Source organism: Bactrocera tryoni, unplaced genomic scaffold (genome assembly GCF_016617805.1).
Source record: "Bactrocera tryoni isolate S06 unplaced genomic scaffold, CSIRO_BtryS06_freeze2 scaffold_7, whole genome shotgun sequence".
NCBI lineage: Eukaryota > Metazoa > Arthropoda > Insecta > Diptera > Tephritidae > Bactrocera > Bactrocera tryoni.
The window spans coordinates 7036805-7060451 of NW_024396366.1; the positions used below are offsets into that span (position 1 = coordinate 7036805).

The 23647-nt window shown below is 37.6% G+C and overlaps 1 protein-coding gene across 1 annotated transcript in view; it reads right to left on the reverse strand.

The window, feature by feature from the left end:
* The window catches only part of LOC120781590 (insulin receptor substrate 1), a 179206-nt gene that overhangs the window by 46025 nt on the left and 109534 nt on the right, over nt 1–23647 (reverse strand). The window contains 2 exon segments of the mRNA XM_040113825.1: nt 3033–3060; nt 3062–3176. Coding sequence (XP_039969759.1) covers nt 3033–3060; nt 3062–3176 — 143 coding nt within the window.

A 23647-nucleotide genomic window follows, 5' to 3' on the forward strand; every position in this document is an offset into this window, starting at 1 on the left:
GCTGCCCAGCTGGTTGATGTCCTCGCGAAAATAAAGGCTGACATCACCGCCGTCCAAGAAATGCGATGGACGGGACAAGGACAGAGAAGAGTAGGTCCTTGTGACATTTACTACAGTGGCCATATAAAGGAGCGCAAGTTTGGTGTTGGATTCGTGGTGGGAGAGAGACTCCGTCGCCGAGTACTATCATTCACTGCGGTGAATGAACGTCTAGCCACAATCCGCATCAAAGCGAGATTCTTCAACATATCGCTGATTTGCGCCCACGCCCCGACGGAAGAGAAGGACGATGTGACCAAAGATGCCTTCTATGAGCGCTTGGAGCGCGCTTATGAGAGCTGCCCCCGCCACGATGTCCAAATCGTGCTTGGCGACTTTAAGGCCAGGGTGGGCAAAGAAGGTATATTTGGCACTACGGTCGGTAAATTCAGCCTCCACGACGAAACATCCCCAAATGGGTTGAGGCTGATCGACTTCGCCGGGGCCCGAAATATGGTTATTTGTGGTACTAGATTCCAGCACAAGAAGATACATCAAGCTACCTGGCAGTCTCCGGATCGAAAAGCCACCAACCAGATCGATCATGTTGTGATAGACGGAAGACACGTCTCCAGTGTTCTAGACGTGCGTACGCTCCGAGGTCCTAACATCGACTCGGATCACTATCTGGATGCAGCCAAGATTCACACCGGCCTCTGTGTAGCAAAGAACGCACGCCAACAAACACAAGGAAGGTTCGACGTAGAGAAGCTGCAATCACAACAGATAGGCGAACGATTTTCTACTCGATTTGCACTCCTGCTCTCTGAGAGCACTCGTCAACAACTCGGTATAAGGGAACTGTGGGACGGCATTTCAAATTCCTTACGTACAGCTGCAACCGAAACCATTGGTTTTCGGAAAGTGCAAAAGAACAGCTGGTACGACGAGGAGTGCCGTGTCGCAGCGGAGAGAAAACAGGCTGCCTACCTCGCAACGTTACGATCGACCACTACACGTGCGGGATGGGATAGATACCGAGAGTTGAAGAGGGAAGCGAGACGCGTTTGCAGACAGAAGAAGAAAGAGGCCGAAATGCGTGAGTACGAAGAGCTTGATAAGCTGGCCGACAGGGGTAATGCTCGAAAATTCTACGAAAAAATGCGGCGGCTTACAGAAGGTTTCAAGACCGGAGCATACTCTTGTAGAACCCCCAAAGGTGATCTAGTCACTGATGCCCAGAGCATACTTAAATTATGGAGGGAACACTTCTCCAGCCTGCTGAATGGCAGTGAACGCACAACACCAGGGGAAGAAGAACCCGATTCCCCAATCGATGACGATGGAGCAGACGTTCCATTACCCAACCATGAAGAAGTTCGAATAGCAATTGCCCGCCTGAAGAACAACAAAGCGGCAGGGGCCGACGGACTACCGGCCGAGCTATTCAAACACGGCGGCGAAGAACTAATAGGGTGCATGCATCAGCTTCTTTGTAAAATATGGTCGGACGAAAGCATGCCCAACGATTGGAATTTAAGTGTGCTATGCCCAATCCATAAAAAAGGAGACCCCACAATCTGCGCCAACTACCGTGGGATTAGCCTCCTGAACATCGCATATAAGGTTCTATCGAGCGTATTGTGTGAAAGATTAAAGCCCACCGTCAACAAACTGATTGGACCTTATCAGTGTGGCTTCAGACCTGGAAAATCAACAACCGACCAGATATTCACCATGCGCCAAATCTTTGAAAAGACCCGTGAAAGGAGAATCGACACACACCACCTCTTTGTCGATTTCAAAGCTGCTTTCGACAGCACGAAAAGGAGCTGCCTTTATGCCGCGATGTCTGAATTTGGTATCCCCGCAAAACTAATACGGCTGTGTAAGTTGACGCTGAGCAACACGAAAAGCTCCGTCAGGATCGGGAAGGACCTCTCCGAGCCGTTCGATACCAAACGAGGTTTCAGACAAGGCGACTCCCTATCGTGTGACTTCTTCTTCAACCTGCTTCTGGAGAAAATAGTTCGAGCTGCAGAACTAAATAGAGAAGGTACCATCTTCTATAAGAGTGTACAGCTGCTGGCGTATGCCGATGATATTGATATCATCGGCCTCAACACCCGCGCCGTTAGTTCTGCTTTTCCAGGCTGGACAAGGAAGCACAGAAAATGGGTCTGGCAGTGAACGAGGGCAAAACGAAATATCTCCTGTCATCAAACAAACAGTCGTCGCACTCGCGACTTGGCTCTCACGTCACTGTTGACAGTCATAACTTTGAAGTTGTAGATAATTTCGTCTACTTAGGAACCAGTATTAACACCACGAACAATGTCAGCCTGGAAATCCAACGCAGGATTGCTCTTGCCAACAGGTGCTACTTCGGACTGAGTAGGCAATTGAAAAGTAAAGTCCTCTCTCGACGAACAAAAACTAAACTCTATAAGTCCCTCATAATTCCCGTCCTGCTATATGGTGCAGAGGCTTGGGCGATGACAGCAACCGATGAGTCGACGTTACGAGTTTTCGAGAGAAAATTCTGCGAAAGATTTATGGTCCTTTGCGCATTGGCCACGGCGAATATCGCATTCGATGGAACGATGAGCTGTACGAGATATACGACGACATTGACATAGTTCAGCGAATTAAAAGACAGCGGCTACGCTGGCTAGGCCATGTTGTCCGGATGGATGAAAACACTCCAGCTCTGAAAGTATTCGACGCAGTACCCGCCGGTGGAAGCAGAGGAAGAGGAAGACCTCCACTCCGTTGGAAGGACCAAGTGGAGAAGGACCTGGCTTCGCTTGGAATATCCAATTGGCGCCACGTAGCGAAAAGAAGAAACGACTGGCGCGCTGTTGTTAACTCGGCTATAATCGCGTAAGCGGTGTCTACGCCAATTAAGAAGAAGAAGAAGATGTGAAAATCTATACCTCACTACGGAACATTTTATATATGAACGTATATAATGTATTTAAATCATATTTTTCATGTTATGCTATTAACGTTAAAAGTTAATTGAATATAATTTGATAACATACATAATTTACCTGTCTGATTCATATTACAAATTTTATTTTTCCGCACGAAGGCTTCCTGTATCCATAAAACTCATCGGCTTAGATGTTTCTGTAACGGAAGATGATCTCTTTCTAATGTTATCTCCAATAACATCTATTCTCACAGACATTGCACTAAAAGTAAATTAAATTTCAAATATTTTACCAAAATTCTACATTCTTAGTTTTAGAATAAAATGAAATATTGATTTCATAATAAATAATATAAAATAAATTTAACGAACAACAATTTTGTGAAATTTGCTTATGTAAAAGAGGCAGATAAAATATTGGATAACATTTAAAGGCCAAAGCTCACAATGAGCCGTAACGCCAAAAGATTACAATAATTCTTCGGTCCGAAAATCACTTTATTGTTTTTCAAAATAATCTCGATTAAGATCTACGTACTTATGCATGCGTTTGAACCAATTGTCGAAGCACTTTTGCCACTCTGATTCAGGTATCACACATGCGCATCAACAGCCTCTTCAGATGTCGGAAAACATCTTGGTTTATGTCAAGAAAGTACCGGGAATTCTTCATTTTCCCCTCTTATCTCCAACTTATATGGAAGACCGGTAATTTTTTTTCATAGGTTGGTACAACTGTCCTTAATTATGATGCCTAAAATTAGCGATCTGTCAACCAGTCTGTTTACAGCAGCTGTTTATCTCAATCGACCTCAGTAGTGTTCGTCGAATTTTAAAATTTAAATCAACGTATTTTGAGTAAAATTTTTGGCCAAACACTCAACAAATATCATTGAGCAAGCACCGTATTCACCTGATATGGCTCCCTGTGACTTTTACCTTTTTCCATTCGACGCGAGAGCTGAAGGCCATCCCGGAAAGTGCCTACAAAAAATGTTTTGACGATTGAAAAAAATAAATTTGGATGATGATTGAAAAATTTTCGTTTTATTTATAAATTCCCGATACTCTCTTATGATGACTCATCAAATCAATGTTTTGAATGCTTAAAAATGCAGTTGATTCAGTTGATGTGTGAGAGGTAGCATTAACGTGGTAAAGAGTGATCCGTTTTCAACGTTTGGTTTTCCAGATTTCTTGAAAGATAGCTGACAAACTAATCAGGGGTGTTGTGGAATCTGATAGTTGTCGGAATCAGAATGGAAACCGATCAAAAAAAGCAGTAGGTGTCATGAATTCAGACATTATTGGTTTGATATTCGAAACAGAATTTGTATCGGTTTTGGGCGTCACGGAAACCAATTTTATCGGTTTTGCTGTCAGAAGCAAAGCAAGAAGATATTCGCACACAGATTTGAAATGTAAGTTTCTTAACTTCATGTGATTTTATTGTTACGAATTAATTTATCTTTATTTCTATAGGAGAAAACATACGAATAAAACACGAAATGTCTTAATTATTGAGTTTTGAAAAAAAAAAAAATGCGGATATTTAAGGAGGCTTTCTTCTTCTTCTTAATTGGCGTAGACACCGCTTACGCGATTATAGTCGAGTTAACAAAAGTGCGCCAGTAGTTTCTTCTTTTCACTACGTGGCGCCAATTGGAAATTCCAAGCGAAGCCAGGTCTTTCTCCACTTGGTCCTTCCAACGGAGTGGAGGTCTTCCTATTCCTCTACTTCCCCCGGCGGGTACTGCGTCGAATACTTTCAGGGCTGGAGGAGCCTGCTTTAGAGGCTTAAGAAAACGACTTTTTTTTTGGAGGGAAAGAAATAATTGATTAAAGCGTAGTTCTAGGGTTTATAGTTATATATTTAAAGATCATATGAAAATTTTTTGGATACGAATTCTTTGATATTCTGCCTTAGGGAAGCAATTGTCCAATGCATCTCGCATGTGCATTTGTCGGACGGCGGGCAGTATGCAGGTCGCAATTTCTATCGGAAACAAAAAATTCAAAGAGATTCATATTTTTTAATAGTTTGTCTTCTAGTTAAACTAAGAAAATTTGAAAAAAGTGTGAAATTTTACAATTTTTTTTTAAATTAAAAAAGTGGTTTTTGACCAAAAAAAATTTACTTTGTGTTGTTCAAAAATATGTATGTTCAAACTTGACTTTTCTTAGTTTTTTCGTTTAAATAGAAGATAATTTTATGCCAAATATAATAAACTTTGCCCCAATTCCATACGTTTAGTTTTTCCTATCCTGTCCGCCAATTAAGAAAAATCGTAAGAATGAAAACCGAGAAATCGCGCGTCAAAGTTTTTGCTTTCTGCCCATGCGCTAATATATGTATGTATATACATATCTACCAGTGATCGGTCACTATTTCCCTTCTAGCTTCGACAATAGTTCAAATTCCCATCTATAACATTGGGGGCATATTCTTAGATAATTTTTAAAGAGATTTAAGCAAAAAAAAATCCTCCCTTAAAGAAGATTTACAAAACGTATTAAACGTAACTTAACACCCAAATACGTCTATATTCATTCGATAAATGTTGTCTCTTAAAATCTTTCTTTAATTCGGAACTCATTAAAAACTTTAATAGGATTGCTTCCAAATGTATTCAGTTGCAAGTTTTGTCACATTAGTAAATAGCTGATTCGAATATTGGTTTTGCGTATGTTCGAAAAGACGAAAATCCAATCAGATTCTGTGACACCATTGAAAATCAGAATTGGTTTGCTATTCTGACAGCTAAGCAATTCTGTCTTGGATTCCACAACACCCCTGAATGGGTGTACATATAACACTCAGAATTTACTATCTGCGCTGTTCCAGTGGTATGGTTACAACATGTCCAAGAAAACAGGCAACAATTTACTTGGAAGTGCTTCGTGCGCGAACAACTTTTGTTGGCCTCATACGCATAAATCCACTATTCGTCACCTGCAACGTTGTCATAACCATGTTCGAAGCACCGTTATGATATTTTTTTAACATTTCTCTCGACCAATCGAAACCAGCCTTTTTTTGAGCGATTAGAAAATCCAACTTGAACAAGGTTTTTACAATTAAATCTTTATGTAATATTGATTGTATGCTAGTCTCACTAATACCAATAGTTAAGGCACATGACGATCGTGCAATACCACTTTGCGTACAGCATCAAAAGTTTCCCGAACATTAACTGATTTTGGACGACCTTCCTGAAATTCGTCTTGGAGATACACGACCGCGATTCACCATACCATTGATAAAAACTGGTCCTTGATGGAGCTACATCGTCAAAAATTTTTATAAAATGAATCCACATCGAAAGTTTTAAAAAAAAAATCGCGCGAAAATTTTCGCGATTTTATTCTATTTTATGGCCGAGATTGTTTGATACATATGTTTCTATACATTATGTTGACAAGATTGTCAAGTTGTTCGTGTAACGGCAATTTTTTAATTGTTTTTTTTAGAAAGAACTATAAAAAATAAATTTTGTTTATGTTGAAAACGCCTAGAGCAAATATAAATTTATAATTCCCCAATCTATTTCATTTCCATGGTCCACGCCGCCAGATAAGCGCAGTGCCCATCACCACTGGTGGTCCACGCCGGGTAGAACGTGTTAAAGTAACTGCTAACAACACAAATAGCGCTCATATCTCAATGCTCGAAAATATTAAATAGACAATAACGCTAAAAAACAGCATCTAAACGATATACGTGGTGTGTTTAGAAAACAATTGAATTTAAAAATATTGCGGGTTTGGAGAATTCATTTATCAACTTTTTTATTGTGTTAATTTATGTTCATGCTCCTGAAGTACGATAAAATTAACAGCTAAGGTTAGTTGTCGTTTTATGAGCTAGGCGCTTTTTGTCTTTTAAAAGACCCATACAATTTCATTAGTACATAGTCTTCTTCTTCTTTATTGGCGTAGACACCGCTTACGCGATTATAGCCGAGTTAACAATAGCGCGCCAGTCGTTTCTTCTTTCCGCTACGTGGCGCCAATTGGATATTCCAAGAGAAGCCAAGTCCTTCTCTACTTGGTCCTTCCAACGGAGTGGAGGTCTTCCTCTTTCTCTGCTTCCCCCGGCGGGTACTGCGTCGAATACTTTCAGAGCCGAAGTGTTTTTGTCCATTCGGACAACATGACCTAGCCAACGTAGCCGCTGTCTTTTAATTCGCTGAACTATATCAATGTCGTCATATATCTCGTACAGCTCATCGTTCCATCGATTGCGATATTCGCCGTGGCCAACGCGCAAAGGACCATAAATCTTTCGCAGAACTTTTCTCCCGAAAACTCGCAACGTCGACTCATCAGTTGCTGTCATCGTCCAGGCCTCTGCTATATGGTGCAGGACGGGAATTATGAGTGACTTATAGAGTTTGGTTTTTGTTCGTCGAGAGAATACTTTGCTTCTCAATTGCCTACTCAGTCCGAACTAGCACCTGTTGGCAAGAGTTACCCTACGTTGGATTTCTAGGCTGACATTGTTGGTGGTGTTTACGCTGGTTCCAAGATAAACGAAATTATCTGCACCTTCAAAGTTATGACTGTCAACAGTGACGTGAGTGCATAGTCGCGAGTACGACGACTGTTTGTTTGATGACAGGAGATATTTCGTCTTGCCCTCGTTCACTGCCAGACCCATTTTCTGTGCTTCCTTGTCCAGTCTGGAGAAAGCAGAACTAACGGCTCGGGTGTTGAGGCCGATGATATCAATATCATCCTGGCGGAGCTTTTGGTGTTGCTCAACGTCAGTTTACACAGCCGTATTAGTTTTGCGACCTTCTATATAATATAAAATCCTTCTAAACTGAAAAATAAACACAGCCGTGCGGGTGACAATTGCAATAAACAATACTATGGTCAGTTTGTGTTCTTCTTAATTGGCGTAGACATCGCTTACCCGATTAAAGCCGAGTTAGCAGCAGCGCAGAAAGGTCCTTCCTGATACTGACGGAGCTTTTGGTGTTGCCCAACGTCAGTTTACACAGCCGTATTAGTTTTGCGGGGATACCAAATTCAGACATCGCGGCATAAAGGCAGCTCTTTTTCGTGCTGTCGAAAGCAGCTTTGAAATCGACGAAGAGGTGGTGTGTGTCGATTCTTCTTTCACGGGTCTTTTCCAAGATTTGGCGCATGGTGAATATCAGGTCGGTTGTTGATTTCCAGGTCTAAAGCCACACAGATAAGGTCCAATGAGTTTGTTGACGGTGGGCTTTAATCTTTCACACAATACGCTCGATAGAACCTTATATGCGATGTTGAGAAGGCTAATCCTACGGTAGTTGGCGCAGATTGTGGGGTCTCCTTTTTTATGGATTGGGCATAGCACACTTAAATTGCAATCGTTGGGCATGCTTTCGTCCGACCATATTTTACAAAGAAGCTGATGCATGCTCCTTATCAGTTCTTCGCCGCCGTGTGTGAATAGATCGGCCGGCAATCCATCGGCCCCCGCCGCTTTGTTGTTCTTCAAGCGGGTAATTGCTATTCGAACTTCTTCATGGTCGGGTAATGGAACGTCAGCTCCATCGTCATCGATTGGGGAATCGGGTTCGCCTTCTCCTGGCGTTGTGCGTTCACTGCCATTCAGCAGGCTGGAGAAGTGTTCCCTCCATAATTTAAGTATGCTCTGGGCATCGGTGACTAGACCTTTGGGGGTTCTACAAGAGTATGCTCCGGTCTGAAACCTTGTGTAAGCCGCCGCATTTTTTCGTAGAATCTTCGAGCATTACCCCTGTCGGCCAGCTTATCAAGCTCTTCGTACTCACGCATTTCGGCCTCTTTCTGTTTCTCTCTGCAAATACGTCTCGCTTCCCTCTTCAACTCTCGGTATCTATCCCATCCCGCACGTGTTGTGGTCGATCGTAACGTTGCGAGGTAGGCAGCCTGTTTTCTCTCCGCTGCGACACGGCACTCCTTGTAGTACCAGCTGTTCTTTTGCACTTTCCGAAAACCAATGGTTTCGGTTGCAGCTGTACGTAAGGAGTTTTAAATAAATTAAATATACATAATTTCTTTACTCACAACAAACGACATTTTGTTAACTGGGGGCTCAACCGTTCGTAAAGCCATTTTTATCCTGCGGTAACGGATAAAATAAAATTTAAAAGCAAATTCCACGGGAAGTAGGACTTCCACACACAAGGTTCTGAAAAAGCGGACAGACGGCAGATCCTGAAACACTGGATAGCAGCAACCACAAAAAATAACATAAAAACAACGTCCTGAGAAAGCGGATCTCAAAAGTTCCTGAAAAATTGGAAGCAGCACGGACAAGTCTTAGACGAAAGATCATCAAGCTGGAATCTCATAAAAAGAGACAGAAACTTTTTAATTTGAATCGTTCTTTATTCAACGCCAATCCAAAGATGTCTGCGCAGGAAATAGCAAGCCTCAAGGCTCAAATTGCAACCTTAACTGCAACTCTAACAGAAAACCGAGAAAGGGTGGCTACCCTAGAACATGGTCTGCAATCGAATATAAGGACTATCGAACAGCTCGATGATTGCAAGCCAAATATCGCCTACGAATCGCAGATCAACCTAGATGTCTTCAAGTCGTTACCAGATTTTACGGGCAACAGAAATCAGAACATAAAAGAATATGTCGCAACCCCAACATATTACACTTCACTCTCGATACTGCATTCAAAAATTCAAGGAGAGGCAGCCGACATATTAATTAATCACAACACAAAGTTCAATTTTTACTCAATAATAAATCGACTGGACTACACTTATGCAGACCAGAGGCCTTTATACGTGTTACTGGATGAGATGAAAAAAATAATACCAGGGAAATTTACGCTGGCAGAATTTCATTGTGAAGTCAGCAAGGCATTGAATCTTGCCCTAACCAAAATCGAGATGGACAGAAGCAATCAGAACAATTATACTTGGCTTGAATAGCAAGTATACCAGCGGCACCCTCTACAGCCACAATCCAAAGGACTTAAAAGCCGCCTACGCTATCGCTTGCACTATAAGCCATGACAACGTGAATTGCCAATTTGATGCTATGCAGTACAACAACCAGAGACAGTAAAACAACCAGAGACAATACAACAACATACAGTATCAACCAAACAGAAGTTACCACAATGACCACCGAAGATACAAGCCAAACGTGCAGGTGCAATATACGCAAAGTGCACCACCGCAGCAGTGCCAACCAATGGACGTAGATTCCTCACGCCAATACAGAAGACCCACCAACTTCGACGCCGCACCTATACAAAACAACTATGACCGCCAAATGCAAGGATTATCTCCAAGCAACCCATTTCGAGGAGACCCACAGAAGAGGCACCAAAATCCTTCATCACGTAACTACGTCGCACCACAGAAGATGCAACGTGTAAACCAAACATATGAAGAAGAACTAGACTCTCTTGCCCCACAACAAAGCGACGATGATTTCAAGACAGGCCCTGTTTTTTTAGGCGAGTGAATGAATTGCCGTGTCTGCAACGCCACTGCAGGGATACAGGCAAAGAAGTAAATATTCTTATCGACACCGGAGCAACAAACAATTATATAAGCACTAAATGTAATCTTGGTGAGTCTATTCCAACTTAACCTATTAAAGTGAAAACTCTTCATGGTTTCTCAATAACAAAATAAAAAAAATAGTATCAGTGTTAGATAATTTGCCTACATTTTTTGAAACTCATGCATTAGAAGAATTTGATATGCTTCTAGGTGAACAGGGACTTAGAACACTAAAAGCAGAGATTAATCTTTTCGAGTGCAAGCTCAGTTATAAATATAGGGCCAAGAAAGAAAGTGATACTTTGCAAAAATTAAATTCTACAGTAAACAATGAAGAATATAGATCTGAAATTGAAAATATAATGCAACAAATTGAAGGTACTAACTCAATATTACCATTTACTACTACAGTACAAGCCACAATTAGGACGAAATCTGACGATCCTATTTGGACAAAACAATATCCGTACCCTATGTCTGATAATGATTTTATTAACAAAGAAGTAAATAAACTTTTAGAAAATGAAATAATCCAACCTAGTAAAAGTCCATCCAATTAACCCATTTGGACAGTTGCTAAAAAAGGTACTGATGAAAAAGGGAAACCTAAACGCAGAATGGTTGTAGACTTTCAAAAGCTAAATGCTCAAACTATTACAGATAGATATCCCATACCTGATGTAGGCATGACATTACAGAATCTTGGTAAAACAAAACTATTTACAACTTTAGATTTAGAATCTGGATTTCATCAAATTCTTATTAAAGAATCTGACAGAGAAAAAACAGCTTTCAGCATAAATGAAGCCAAATATGAATTTCTTTGTATGCTTTTTGGACTGAAAAATTCTCCGTCAATTTTTCAAAGGTGTATAGATGACATCTTAAGATATATTGGAAAATTTACCTATGTCTATATAGACGACGTTTTCATTTACTCTTCTTCTCCTGAAGAGCATATCGAGCACATACGTATAATTGTAAATGCACTTCATCAAGCTAACATGAAGATTTCCAATGAGAAATCACACTTCTTTAAAGATTCCGTAGAGTATTTGGAACACATAATTAAATGTAATAAAAATACTGTTGATCCAGTAAAAATACAAACCATAAAAGATTTTCCCACGCCTACTTCACTAAAAGAACTCAGATCCTTTTTAGGTCTTGCAAGTTATTATAGAGAAATTCATAAAAAATTTTGCTGCCATTGTCAAACCACTTACTACGTTTCTCAGAGGAGGAAACGGTGGCATATCAAAGACTCAAAGCGCAAAAATTAAAATTGCATTAGATGAACCTGCAATAGCAGCATTAAGTCGAATAAAAGAAGAATTGCAAGCTCAGGTTGAACTCTTCCAACCAAATTTTAACAAACCTTTCGAATTAACCACAGAGGCTAGTAATTACGCGATAGGAGATGTATTATCGCAAAATAAAAAACCCATATCATTTATATCACGAACATTTAGCCAAACCGAACAGAATTACTCTACAAACCAAAAGGAGTTACTCGCAATTGCGTGGGCCTTACAAATGCTTCGAAATTACTTGTATGGCATAGCAGATTTAATTATTTACACCGATAATCAATCTGTAATTTTTGCCATATCGGAAAAAAACCCAAATACAAAATTAAAAAGATGGAAAAATTTCATCGAAGAATACGGCGCTAAAATCACTTACAAACCTGGTCAGCAGAACGTTGTTGCTGATGCACTTTCGCGCCAACAAATTAATAACACATCTAATTCTAATAATTCCCAACATTCAGCACAAAGCCCTCCTATAGAAAAAATTAAACGTGTAAAGCAAGCATTAAATTGCTTTAAAAATCAAATTATTATAAAACAATCAGACGCAAACCCCACCCAAGTATCATCCCAAAATATCTTTTCTAACAGTAGACATACAATTTTTTTTAACACTAAAAGATTAAAAAATGTAATCAAACCACAAGTTGTAAACGCTCTAAAAATAGATGAACAAATATTATTTTTCGTTGAAAATGATATTATCAGTGCATTTCCCTCTGTATCTATTGTTCTAACTCATAAAACGGTTGAAGACATAACCGAAATCGAAAAACAAAAACAAATCATAAATTACTCACATAGACGTGCACACAGAAATTACAAAAATAACGCACAGGAAATTTCGTTAAAATATTACTGGCCAAACGTACGAGACGCTTGTAAAAAAGAAGTACAAGACTGTGAAATCTGTCTCACAAACAAATACGAACGCCGATCAAACAAACAACCGATTGGTGCAGCACCAACACCAAACAAAGTAGGAGAATACAAACACTTAGATTTATTCTATATAAGCGATAACATATACATTAGCTCAACTGACAAATATTTAAAATTTTTGCCGCTTCCGACAAATACCTTCAAGAAAAGATATATACAAGTATGTCGACGAAATACTTTCACAAATATACCCAAACGCAAAGTTTCTAATGACTGATAACGAATTATCATTTACAAGCCTATGTGCACAACAAATTTACAAAAGGTTACAAATAGCGCACACCAAAACGCCAGCGTTTCATTCTACTACAAACGGACAAGCGTAGAGCAAGTAGAGCGTACGCACAGCACAATAATTGAACTCGCGAAAGTTTTGGCAGACCAGCACAATTCAGCACCTGAAGAACAGATATTTGAAGCCGTTCGGCAATACAATAAAACGATCCATTCGGTAACCAACGAGAAACCCGAGGACGTGTTCTTCAATCAAAAGGGGTATTCTGACATCCACGAATGTCTACAAGAAAATCAGGAACGAGTCTTACGTTATCAGAATCGTAATCGACAGCAGCTGAATTATAGACAAGGTGACGTCATATTTTTGAAGACGCACAGACGAAATAAAAACGTGAAAAAATACGCGAAACAAATTGTTAAAGAAGACAACGGAAGGACGGTAACGACAAATAGGGGACGTGTTATTCACAAAGATAACATAAGAGTACAGACATGTACCTACAGAACAATTTTTTTCCTTTATTACACTATCGCATTATGCGACAACACAATTGATTTAAAAAACAAAAACATATGTGCTTGTTAAAACTGACCCGGTTTACATTTACCAGAATAGTTCGTTTTCATATCACATTTCAAATTTGTCCAACATCCTTGCGCCTTACGAAGAGATAATGAAATCTTCATATAATTTAGAAAACCAGCCTGAAACAAAAATATTAGTAAATAAAATTGAAACTTTAAAAAATCAACTCATTCCAAATATTTACAGGCCTAAAAGATCAATTAACTTTCTTGGTTCTGCGCTAAAATTTATAACTGGTACACCAGATCATGACGATCTTATAGAAATCAAAACGTCAATTAATATGCTAATAGAAAATAATAATAAACAAAAAAACTTTAATTCGCAGTTTGAGAGAATACTTGAAACACTCGATCCTAAAGCAATAAATGAGAATTTAATTATAGCAGAAATTTATAATGAATTGCAAACAATTACAAACACTATTAATTTTGCGAAAAATAACAATTTTTACTCTGGCACACTTAATTTAAATGAAGTGCATGAATTAATAAACCAAACAAATATCCAATACTCGAAACTAAATGTATACTATATAATGTATACCCTTTAGCACATAAGCATTGTAAAATAGTTTTAGATCCTAAGATAGAAAAATGTAATGAATTATTTCAGTAGTTTTACTTGTAAATCAGAACCCTCTGATAATTGTACTACAAAAATTTTAAACGATAAATCAGCACAATGCGAAACAATTCATGAAAATAACGCTCCAATTCAAATTTTAGAAAACGGTCACATCTTGACAGATTATGAGCATTCTTGGAATAATATGCCTATATCTGGCCCTAAATTAATTAATTTTTCAGAATCCACAAACATAGATGGTATTCCATATTACAACCATCAACAACAACTCAGAGAAATCATACACAACCAGCACAGCGAAAAACTTGAAGTACTCCGCATTCTTTCCTCGAAATCAAATTACAAGTTCAGTAATACATAGTCATAAAACCCACTCTCTCCACATCTGACTTCAGGTAGAGATCCAACTACCATCTACCCGTCTAAACAGTCACTCACACCCTAAACCATTATCTATTTGAAATAATATGGCATGTTAGTTTAGTAGCCGAACTAGTGAATAAATGGACACTTCCGGCCAGTTAATTATGAAAAATTTCGAATGAACTGCAACTCAACCACGGCAACCCAAAAAACAATATGAGTGCGCATGGCTCTAGACAGTTGACAATATTTATAAATTTTAAACATTACAAAGGTCACTTTGTAAAAAAAAATAAACTCGCGATTTTCAACTCCTCTTACTTCAATTGAAGTTGAAGCAAATTTCAGATCAACTTTGTTTGGTACTACGAACTTCAACTATTTCCAGTCGAATTTTCATTGTTGCCAACATAAAAAAAAAGAGATTACCAACCTAAAAAGGGAAAATTACCAGCCTAAAAGTGAAGATTTGACAGATAATTAAACAGGCAAAAAATTTAAGTTATTGCTCAGGAAAAGGTGAATAATGATTAAAATGGACATTAGTTTTGATTTATGTTACGATGAGAAAAATGTTGGTTTTGGGATAGGTTTTATATATTGGGAGTTTTTTTGCGTAGTGGATAAAATATTGATGACTGAAGAGGAGACAAACGTTTCAAAATGTTTGACAAATTTTTCACTTTTCCTTGTATTTTTTTCAAAATAACAGATTAAATAGTTTCAAATTATAAATAAAATATTATTTTACCTATCTTCCGTTCCTATTAATATTTTTCTTAATATTTTCTTTGAGAACACTTAAACCAAAATGCATTGGGGTTAAATCGTAATAAGAGTTGTAATTATTAAAAAAAAAATATTCTAATCAGAAGAAAAGTAAAAAAATAAATTATTTAAATATTATCGTTCCTTTAATTTGGAAAAATCAGACACAACTGTTTTGCGGTTAAGTATTGACATAAATAAATTTAGAACAATATCTATTAATTCGTTTGAACAAATATAATTTAAATCGTCCAGTAATGTAGTTTTATAATCAATTGGTATGGTGAAATTAATTGAGGCTACGACCTCCCCTCCAAAACGAATTTCGGGAAGATCGTACAAAATCAGTTGTTGTTCCGGTTGTCATGTGACCTAACGTGAGATTGAGACGACTATGGACATTAGTGAGATTAGCTAGCATATATTCAATACTGCATGAATATTTGACTAAAAAAATTGTTCACGTTGAATCCCACACAATTTGCCATTTACTCAAAAAAAAAGCTCGTATCGATTGGTCGAGAAAAATGTCAAAAAATGTCGAACCGTTGATTTACGCGTAAGCCTGAAAGTAAGCAACAGTCGATTGTATGCATGTTTCAAGATAAGCTGAATCTAATAATATACTTCCAAGCAAATAGTTACTTGTTTTTTTGGAATCGCTTCTTTCTTCACCACGACAAGGCTAGCTCTCGCGACTGAAATACCTGCATTTTTGAGCACTCCGCATAGTCCTAACTTGGCACGGAATGACCTCTTTAATTTCCTTTCGTAAAAAATTAATTTACCATACCATCGATCAACCACCGTATTCACCAGATTTGGCTCCTTATGAATTTTTTTCGTTCCATTTGATCGAAGAGATAAAACAAAATTTGGTGAAGGAACTGAAGGTCATCCTAAAAAGTGCTTATGAAAAGTGTTGCGATGACTGGAGGAAACTTTGGCATAACTATATTTTATCTGGTGGTGATTATTTTGAAGACGACAAAATAAAAACTGATGAATAATTAAATAATGGCGTTTTATTTACAATTTCCGTGTACAAAATACATATAATATGCATATACAAATTAAACGCTTTTTCGTTCTGTGTCTGCACATTGTCTGAACCACAGAAGGAAAGACGTGTATAGTAAATTTGCACAGGCATTCCTTTAGTTTTTGTAAAATCGCGGTCGGTTTTGCAATATACATAGATACATATTTGTGTGTATATTTATAACTAAAGAACGCCTGAACCGATTTGGCTGAAAATTGGTGAGGTGGTAACTTGAAACTTTGGGACGGGCAAAGCCTTTATCGTTTTATGTTAAAAGTGAAAACAATTCATATATAAAATTATATATTTCAAAACATTTTTTTTAATTATTTTATATTTTGGTTAAATAAAGTTAAAAACAATTAAAATATGTACAGAAAAGTAGCCAAAAAAGTCACCTTAAAATTCTTGAGCCCTATGCACTTGGCTAACTTGCCTATATGGACGGGACCGCCTTGGCGTGACTTAAACCACGACGTTCAAACACGTTTTGGCTACCCAGTCCTTGTTAATTAATTAATTTTATAGCAAAGAAAAGTAAATGGTGTAGATCAGTAAATCTGTTGAATGGGCTTCGACCGTCCTGTAAGATCAGGAGCTGAGCATAACACGAAAACTATTTGGAACCATTTAAATAAGGATGGATTAAAAAATTATAATCTGTTTATCAGTTTTAGATGATGTTTATGTCTGTTATCTTCAAAATCATTCGTTGAGAAGTGATTTGCAAAGTTTACACTAGGCGAAATGAGCACCGTACGAAGCGGGCAGTGGACGCCAAAAAATATCGTTTATGCTTAGTGTAGCAATTGCATTAATGTTAAAATAATTATTTCCCCGAGTATTGAAAAATTGCATAGGGACACTTACTTTAATCATTCTTTGAGAATTTACCGCTGCTGATATTACTTTTAGTAGATTAGTCCTAAGACCAATTTGAAGAAATAAAGTAGTGTATTTTTGTTTAAAATTATTTCAAATACTTTGAAGAATTATAATTGGCGTTGTCGAGGAGTTGCTTCTCTTAAGAAAAGTGCTTGAAAGAAAAAAATGTTAAATAAATAAATGTTTCAATTGCAAAAAAAATAAAAAAAAATTAATTAACACAAAAACTATACGGATTTTAGTGGGACAATTGTAACTGAAATTGCAAGAAGTTTACCACAACACCGTTGAAAAACACTGAAACATTTTTAAACTTTTATTAAACAGTTCTAATTTGAAAACTGCAACATAAACCTATGCAACGCAAATAGAAATTTTAAGAATGTAGCAGAGAAAAAACAATCTATCAGAAACAACCATCCACCTCAGCGGATGCAATGGAGACATCAGCGTCGTCGGCAACAAATCAAGCTCCACCTGCTGCAGTTCGTAAATCCGATTACCATTGTCAGAAGCATTAAAGAAAGGGCAAGAGTTCAGGAATTCCGAGGACACGGAACAAATTACGTATTTTAATTCATTTATCAATGAAGTATACCTCTTAATATTCTGTAAAAAGTTTTGACGGAATATGAGTGAGACTCGAGTTAATGCAATGAGTTTTGTCCGACACTGTACATATTCATTACACCAAAGGTAGAAAAAATAAAGTCGCCGATTTCATGATTCGAATAAATAGTAAATCAGACAATATATTAACTATTAGAAACGTCGGAAAAAGTAATAACATTTACAATATGAACGCAAAATCAATTGAATCTCAAGAAAGTGAAAGCAATCAGAATTTTATCACTCTCAATACAGTGGTTAACATACTTGCAACACAAATTTTAAGCAACTGTAGAATTGAAATAAACATTGTAATTTTCTCTAATTATGATTTAACACTTAAAAACGCTTTATTAAATTGTGCATATTTATTTATAATAGCACTAAGTTAACTTTATCCTTAAATGAAATAGTTTTAAACGAAAAAGATAATATAAAAAGTTTTGAAGATCTGACAGCCCACAAAAATATTCATTTAACATCAATAATTGTAACTTTTATAATCATATCATTAACAGTAATTATTACAAAGATTGTTGTTGTCCATATACACAAAGAAAACTCTAAAGTTAGAATAAAAAATCGGGAGAATTTTCAAACAAGGGAGGGTGGAGTTGAGTCAACAGCAACGGCGGCAGCTCCACCTCCAGCAATATCAAAACCACAGCTCAGCTTGCTAGCTGAAAGTGTCGATGAGTGGAAATTAAATTAAAGCATAAACAATTTAAATTTATGATTGCTTATTGTTTTTATATAATTATATGCGTAGTGTAGCAACACTAATACAAAACTGTTTACACAAGGACACTTAGGCTGTTTATGTGCATAAGGGTCGGTAACTTTAATAATCCTACGAAAATTTACCATTGCTAGTTTGATTTTTTGTTTTAAATGGATTAGCCTTAAGGGATCGTCTCAGTGTGAAATTTTCGAAAAACTAATTTTTTTTTGTTGTATTATCGGATAGTATACACTATAATAAACATTCTCTCAAATTATGAAATCGAAATTCAAATTATTACGGTCGCTACAGCATTTCTTGTAGAAAGGGAACAGAGTGGGGAACATAGCGACTCCAATCGATAAAGGCGTTTTTCTCAGAATGGTGCTTTTCAAAACGGTTTCCATTCTCTATCGTGCCAGGGAAGCTTTTATATTTTTTTTAATCTTTCTAAAAAAATGGGCGAAAGTCCCATTTTGTTCAAATCGCCGGCGTTTTGTCAAATTAAAAAAAAAAAAAAAAAAAACCATAGCGCGAAAGCTACTTTCCTACAGATTAATAATTTTGAAATTGAAATTTTTGTTTTAAACCAAAATCGCGGCCGCAATCGTGAAAATCGTACCTTTTTTACGTGTCATTTCGACCATTTATTTACACCCAATAAATAAACATAAAAAGTCATTTTGTACTCGTCATGAATGTATTTATAAAAAAAAAGAAAATCGTACGATTAGTTAATTTCAACATTAAAAAAATCACGATCAGTGATTAAAACTAAAAACAAAGTGTATTGAATATTCAGATGCGCATGAAATAATGTTCTTCGACTATTTTCGAACCATTAACAGCAATTACTACATTGCGTTACTAGACTGTTGGAAAGACGAAATCGCGAAAAACAGTCTCATTTGAAATATAAGAAACAGCTGTTTCATCAAGATAACGCACGGTGTCACAAATCAATGAATACGATGACAAAGTTTCACGAATTGAGCTTCGAATTGCTTCTTTATCCATATTCTCCAGATCTCACCACCAGCGACTATTTCGTGTTCTCAGACTTCAAAAGAATGCTCGTTCTAAAGAAATCTAGCACTAATGAAGGGGTAATCGAAGAAATTGAGAACTAAGGTAAATTTATTATAAAAAATGGTATTGAAGATATTGCGCATATTAAGCGAAGCAATAGAAAAACAAAAATAAAACCGTTTTCACAAGCGATCAAAACCAAGCTCTTAGTTCGATTCAAGAGATTTTGGCAGCTATCGTCAAGAGAATGTACCAAATGATAAGTTTTTTTGCAACATCAAAGCTAAAGGTATATTATGGCTAGCGGAATATTCAAACTTAACCATTATATTCAAGTCGTGCAATTTAAATGTAAGGATGTTATAAGCAAACGTTAAGGTGTTATATACGGTTAGAAGGCCGAGAAAAGCGAGTTTTCCAGTTTTTTTCTGAGAAAACTTTTAAATTTATTGATCCAAAAATTTGTATACATTTTACACTAAGGATAACGATTTAAGGCCATGCACCTGGAATGTCCGGCGCACTAATTCAGAAGGTGCCCATGCTCAGTTAGTTGTTGACAGTACAGTGAAGGCTGTCATCACCGCCGTCCAAGAAATGCGATGCACGGGATAAAGACTTAGGCGCTTAGGTCCTAGTGTCATTTACTACAGTGGCCATATAAAGGAGCGCAAATCGTGGTGGGAGAGAGACTCCGTCGCCGAGTACTATCATTCACTCCGTTGAATGAACGTCTAGCCACAATCCGCATCAAAGCGAGGTTCTTCAACATATCGCTGATTTGCGCTCACGCCCCGTCGGAAGAGAAGGACGATGTGACCAAAGATGCCTTCTATGAGCGCTTGGAGCGCACTTATGAGGGCTGCCCCGCCGCGATGTCAAAATCGTGCTTGGCGACTTTAACGCCAGGGTGACCAAAGATACCTTCTGTGAGTGCTTGGAGCGCATCTATGAGAGCTGCCTTCGCCACGATGTCAAAACCGTGCTTGGCGACTTTAACGCCAGGGTGGGCAAAGAAGGTATCTTAGCATTCTTCATCTTTGGCATTACGGCCGGTAAATTCAGCCTACATGACGAAACATCCCCAAATAGATTGAGGCTGATCCACTTTACCGGGGCCCAAAATATGGTTATTTGAAGTACTAGATTCCTACGTAAGAAAATTCATCAAGCTACCTGGCTGTCTCCGGGTCGAAAAACCACCAACCAGATCGATCATATTGTGACAGACGGAAGACACGTATCCAGTATTTTAATTGTGCGCGCGCTCCGAGATCCTAACATCGACTCGGACCACTATCTTGTTGCAGCCAAGATTCGCACCCGCCTCTGCACAGCAAAAAATGCACGTCACAAACACTAGTCAACAACTCGGTTTAAGGCATCTGTGGAACGGCATTTCAAGCTCCTTACGTACAGTTGCAACCGAAACTAAACTTCCGATGGTGCAAATTTCGTTTACCGTTATATATTTGAACAACTGATATACCAGTAAGGCTTGTTTCGTAAAAAAATTTCATACATTTTTTGGAACATTTTTTGTTTGGTGCCCTATCGATGAGGGAATATCGGAAACAGCATTTTCCGCAAATGTTACTGTTACACTATCAATAGGGTAAAAATGCAGTTAAAGCAAAGCTAAAATTATGTGATGTGTACAGAAATGTCGATCGAACGCCAATGCCAAAATTAGTTGGGAAAATTTCTTTTCCCAAGTTCGTGAAAGCTTTATCCAAAAATATATTTCCACCTATGAAATTAATTTTTTTCATTGATTCGACCACCCTTTTGAGAAAATCTGATCTCTTTCAAATAGGATTTCGCCTAGTTAAAGAATAGTTTGTAGTGTAGTGTAATTGCCTGTGGTACAAACGAATATTTGAACAGAGTTGACGTCATCTAGAGTGGCTTCGTACTTTTGTATTTCACTGAGAAGATAAAATTACAAGCAGTCTAATCTTGTGTTTTTCATCATTCTGGAAACTTTTCTTTTTTTACAACTCCACAAATTCGGGACCTATCAATATTAAATACATATTTTGTATAGAGCTGTGATACCTTCACTATTTTTTACTGCATTAATTGTTTAAATTTCGTCACATTATGCAATAAAATACACTTAAGAGTATACGATATGTTTTTGCGTATAAAATAAAGAAAATGTTCCAGTTTTAGAGCCGTCATAGTTTGTTTTAATAGTTTTTTTTTTTGCTTTAAAGTAGCCAAAGGAAAAGAAAAACTGTTCAAGTTTTCGAACGTTCGAGTAGTCACGAGTGCACTGTATGTACATATTTCGCTCAATATGTCCATGATGTTTTTATTAACATCATAGCGATGTAGATAAGCCATGAATTAACACATCTTATCCTTTAGCATATGGTTTTCTTAATATATACACGCAAATGATGCTTACAGTATTATTTCAAAATAACTACAACCAATCCATGGATGATGGGGTCATGTGTAGAAGTTCACGCAGGTGAGGAAAGTTCTCTGATTGCCATTCACCATTTGTCACGACATATATCCCTCTACAAAATGATGAAGAGCACAGACAGGTTTGGAAAAACTCCAGACCTTCGTCCACCCGCTATTTCCGTCCTATTCGCATTCAATTTCAAAATGAATCTGTTCAATCCACCCTAAATCTACTAGATTTTCGCTAGATTCTGCTGAGTCAAACAATAACGATGTCAAGATGTGTTGACTCCATCATACACAAAAGAACTAACGGGTCGCTACAAATCAGGGCTTGCTAAGCCGATTACTTTTGAGCTTAGATCTTTTCATTACCAGTCAAAGAAAACTATCATGAACAAGTAAATCAATTTTATTAAAATCAGTTTTTGATTTCATTGAGTAATTTAATATTATTAATTAAAATTCGTTACCATCGGGGGTTGGCGGAGTGAGAAACGGGAAAAGCAGTTATAGGCAGTTGAAGTATTTTTAGCTGCTGATTCCATACAGGACGAACCACTGTGCATTGGTTGGAGGGATATTGAAGTAAGACCTCTTGTCCCTTCCACTAATTCAATGGGTCCTGTAGGGCATCATAATATCGGTGAGAAAAGCCTGCAACACGATATCTCTCGGTGCTGTAGGATCCTGTGACCACAGCCACCACCTCGATGGCCACCGGTGCGCGCTAGGTATGCGCTCTGCGTGTATGATTACCTTCCAACTACTATCGGGTACGCTCTATATGGCGTACTTAAATTAATGGATCAAGAAGTTGTGGTTATGCAGGAGCTGCTGAATTTTAACAGCTGCTCACTCCACGCGATTCATCAGTTTCACCTTTAAATTATGTTTTAAGGATTCTACAAATTCTTTAAAATAGAAATGACTACTTTGAGCTCGAGCTCTTTGTGAGCTCTATGAAAGGTTTTGATTTACGTTTGCGAGTCATAATTATGTACGCAAAAAATGTCAAAAATATCTTAGTCCTAGAAATATGTACAAAATACCTATTAATCTATCAAAATAGTTAAAAAAATCCTAGCTAAAATAATTACGCTACTAATAATTCTATATAAATGTAGTTGAACGACCAAAAATAACTTAGTCAAATAATTATATACATATGTGTTAATTGGTTTTCTCTATAACTTGTGTTCTGCTAACGGCACGGCAAATTTATTTTGTATACATACTAAGTTCTTGAAATTAGTATATGGTTTAGCTTCATTTAAAAGTTTCACACCTCCAGCGTATGCATAGTATCGTTATTTTTAATGGAGTAAGTCGCAACTTACATATAAATTAATTATCTGTACAAAATGAATTACTTGTGTTATAATGACTTTATGGTTTAGCACCATTTAAAAGTTCTCACCCGTACCGTATATTGACATAGACACCACATACACGGTTATAGTCGAGTTTCCAACAATGCGCCAGTCGGTCTTCCTTTTCGATGTTCGGACATTCCAAGTGTATCCAGGTCCTTCTCCACCTGCTCTTTCTAACAGAGTGGAGGTCTTTCTTTTCTTCTGCTCAGTGTTTAAAAAACTGCAGTCGAATTAGCAGAAGTCGCAATATTGTTGCTATTCGCTACTTCAACTGCGAGCGATATCAGAAAGTATGCAAGTGCTTTTGCTTCTGCTTCTGAAAAAATCAGAAGTCGCATGCTTTGACTG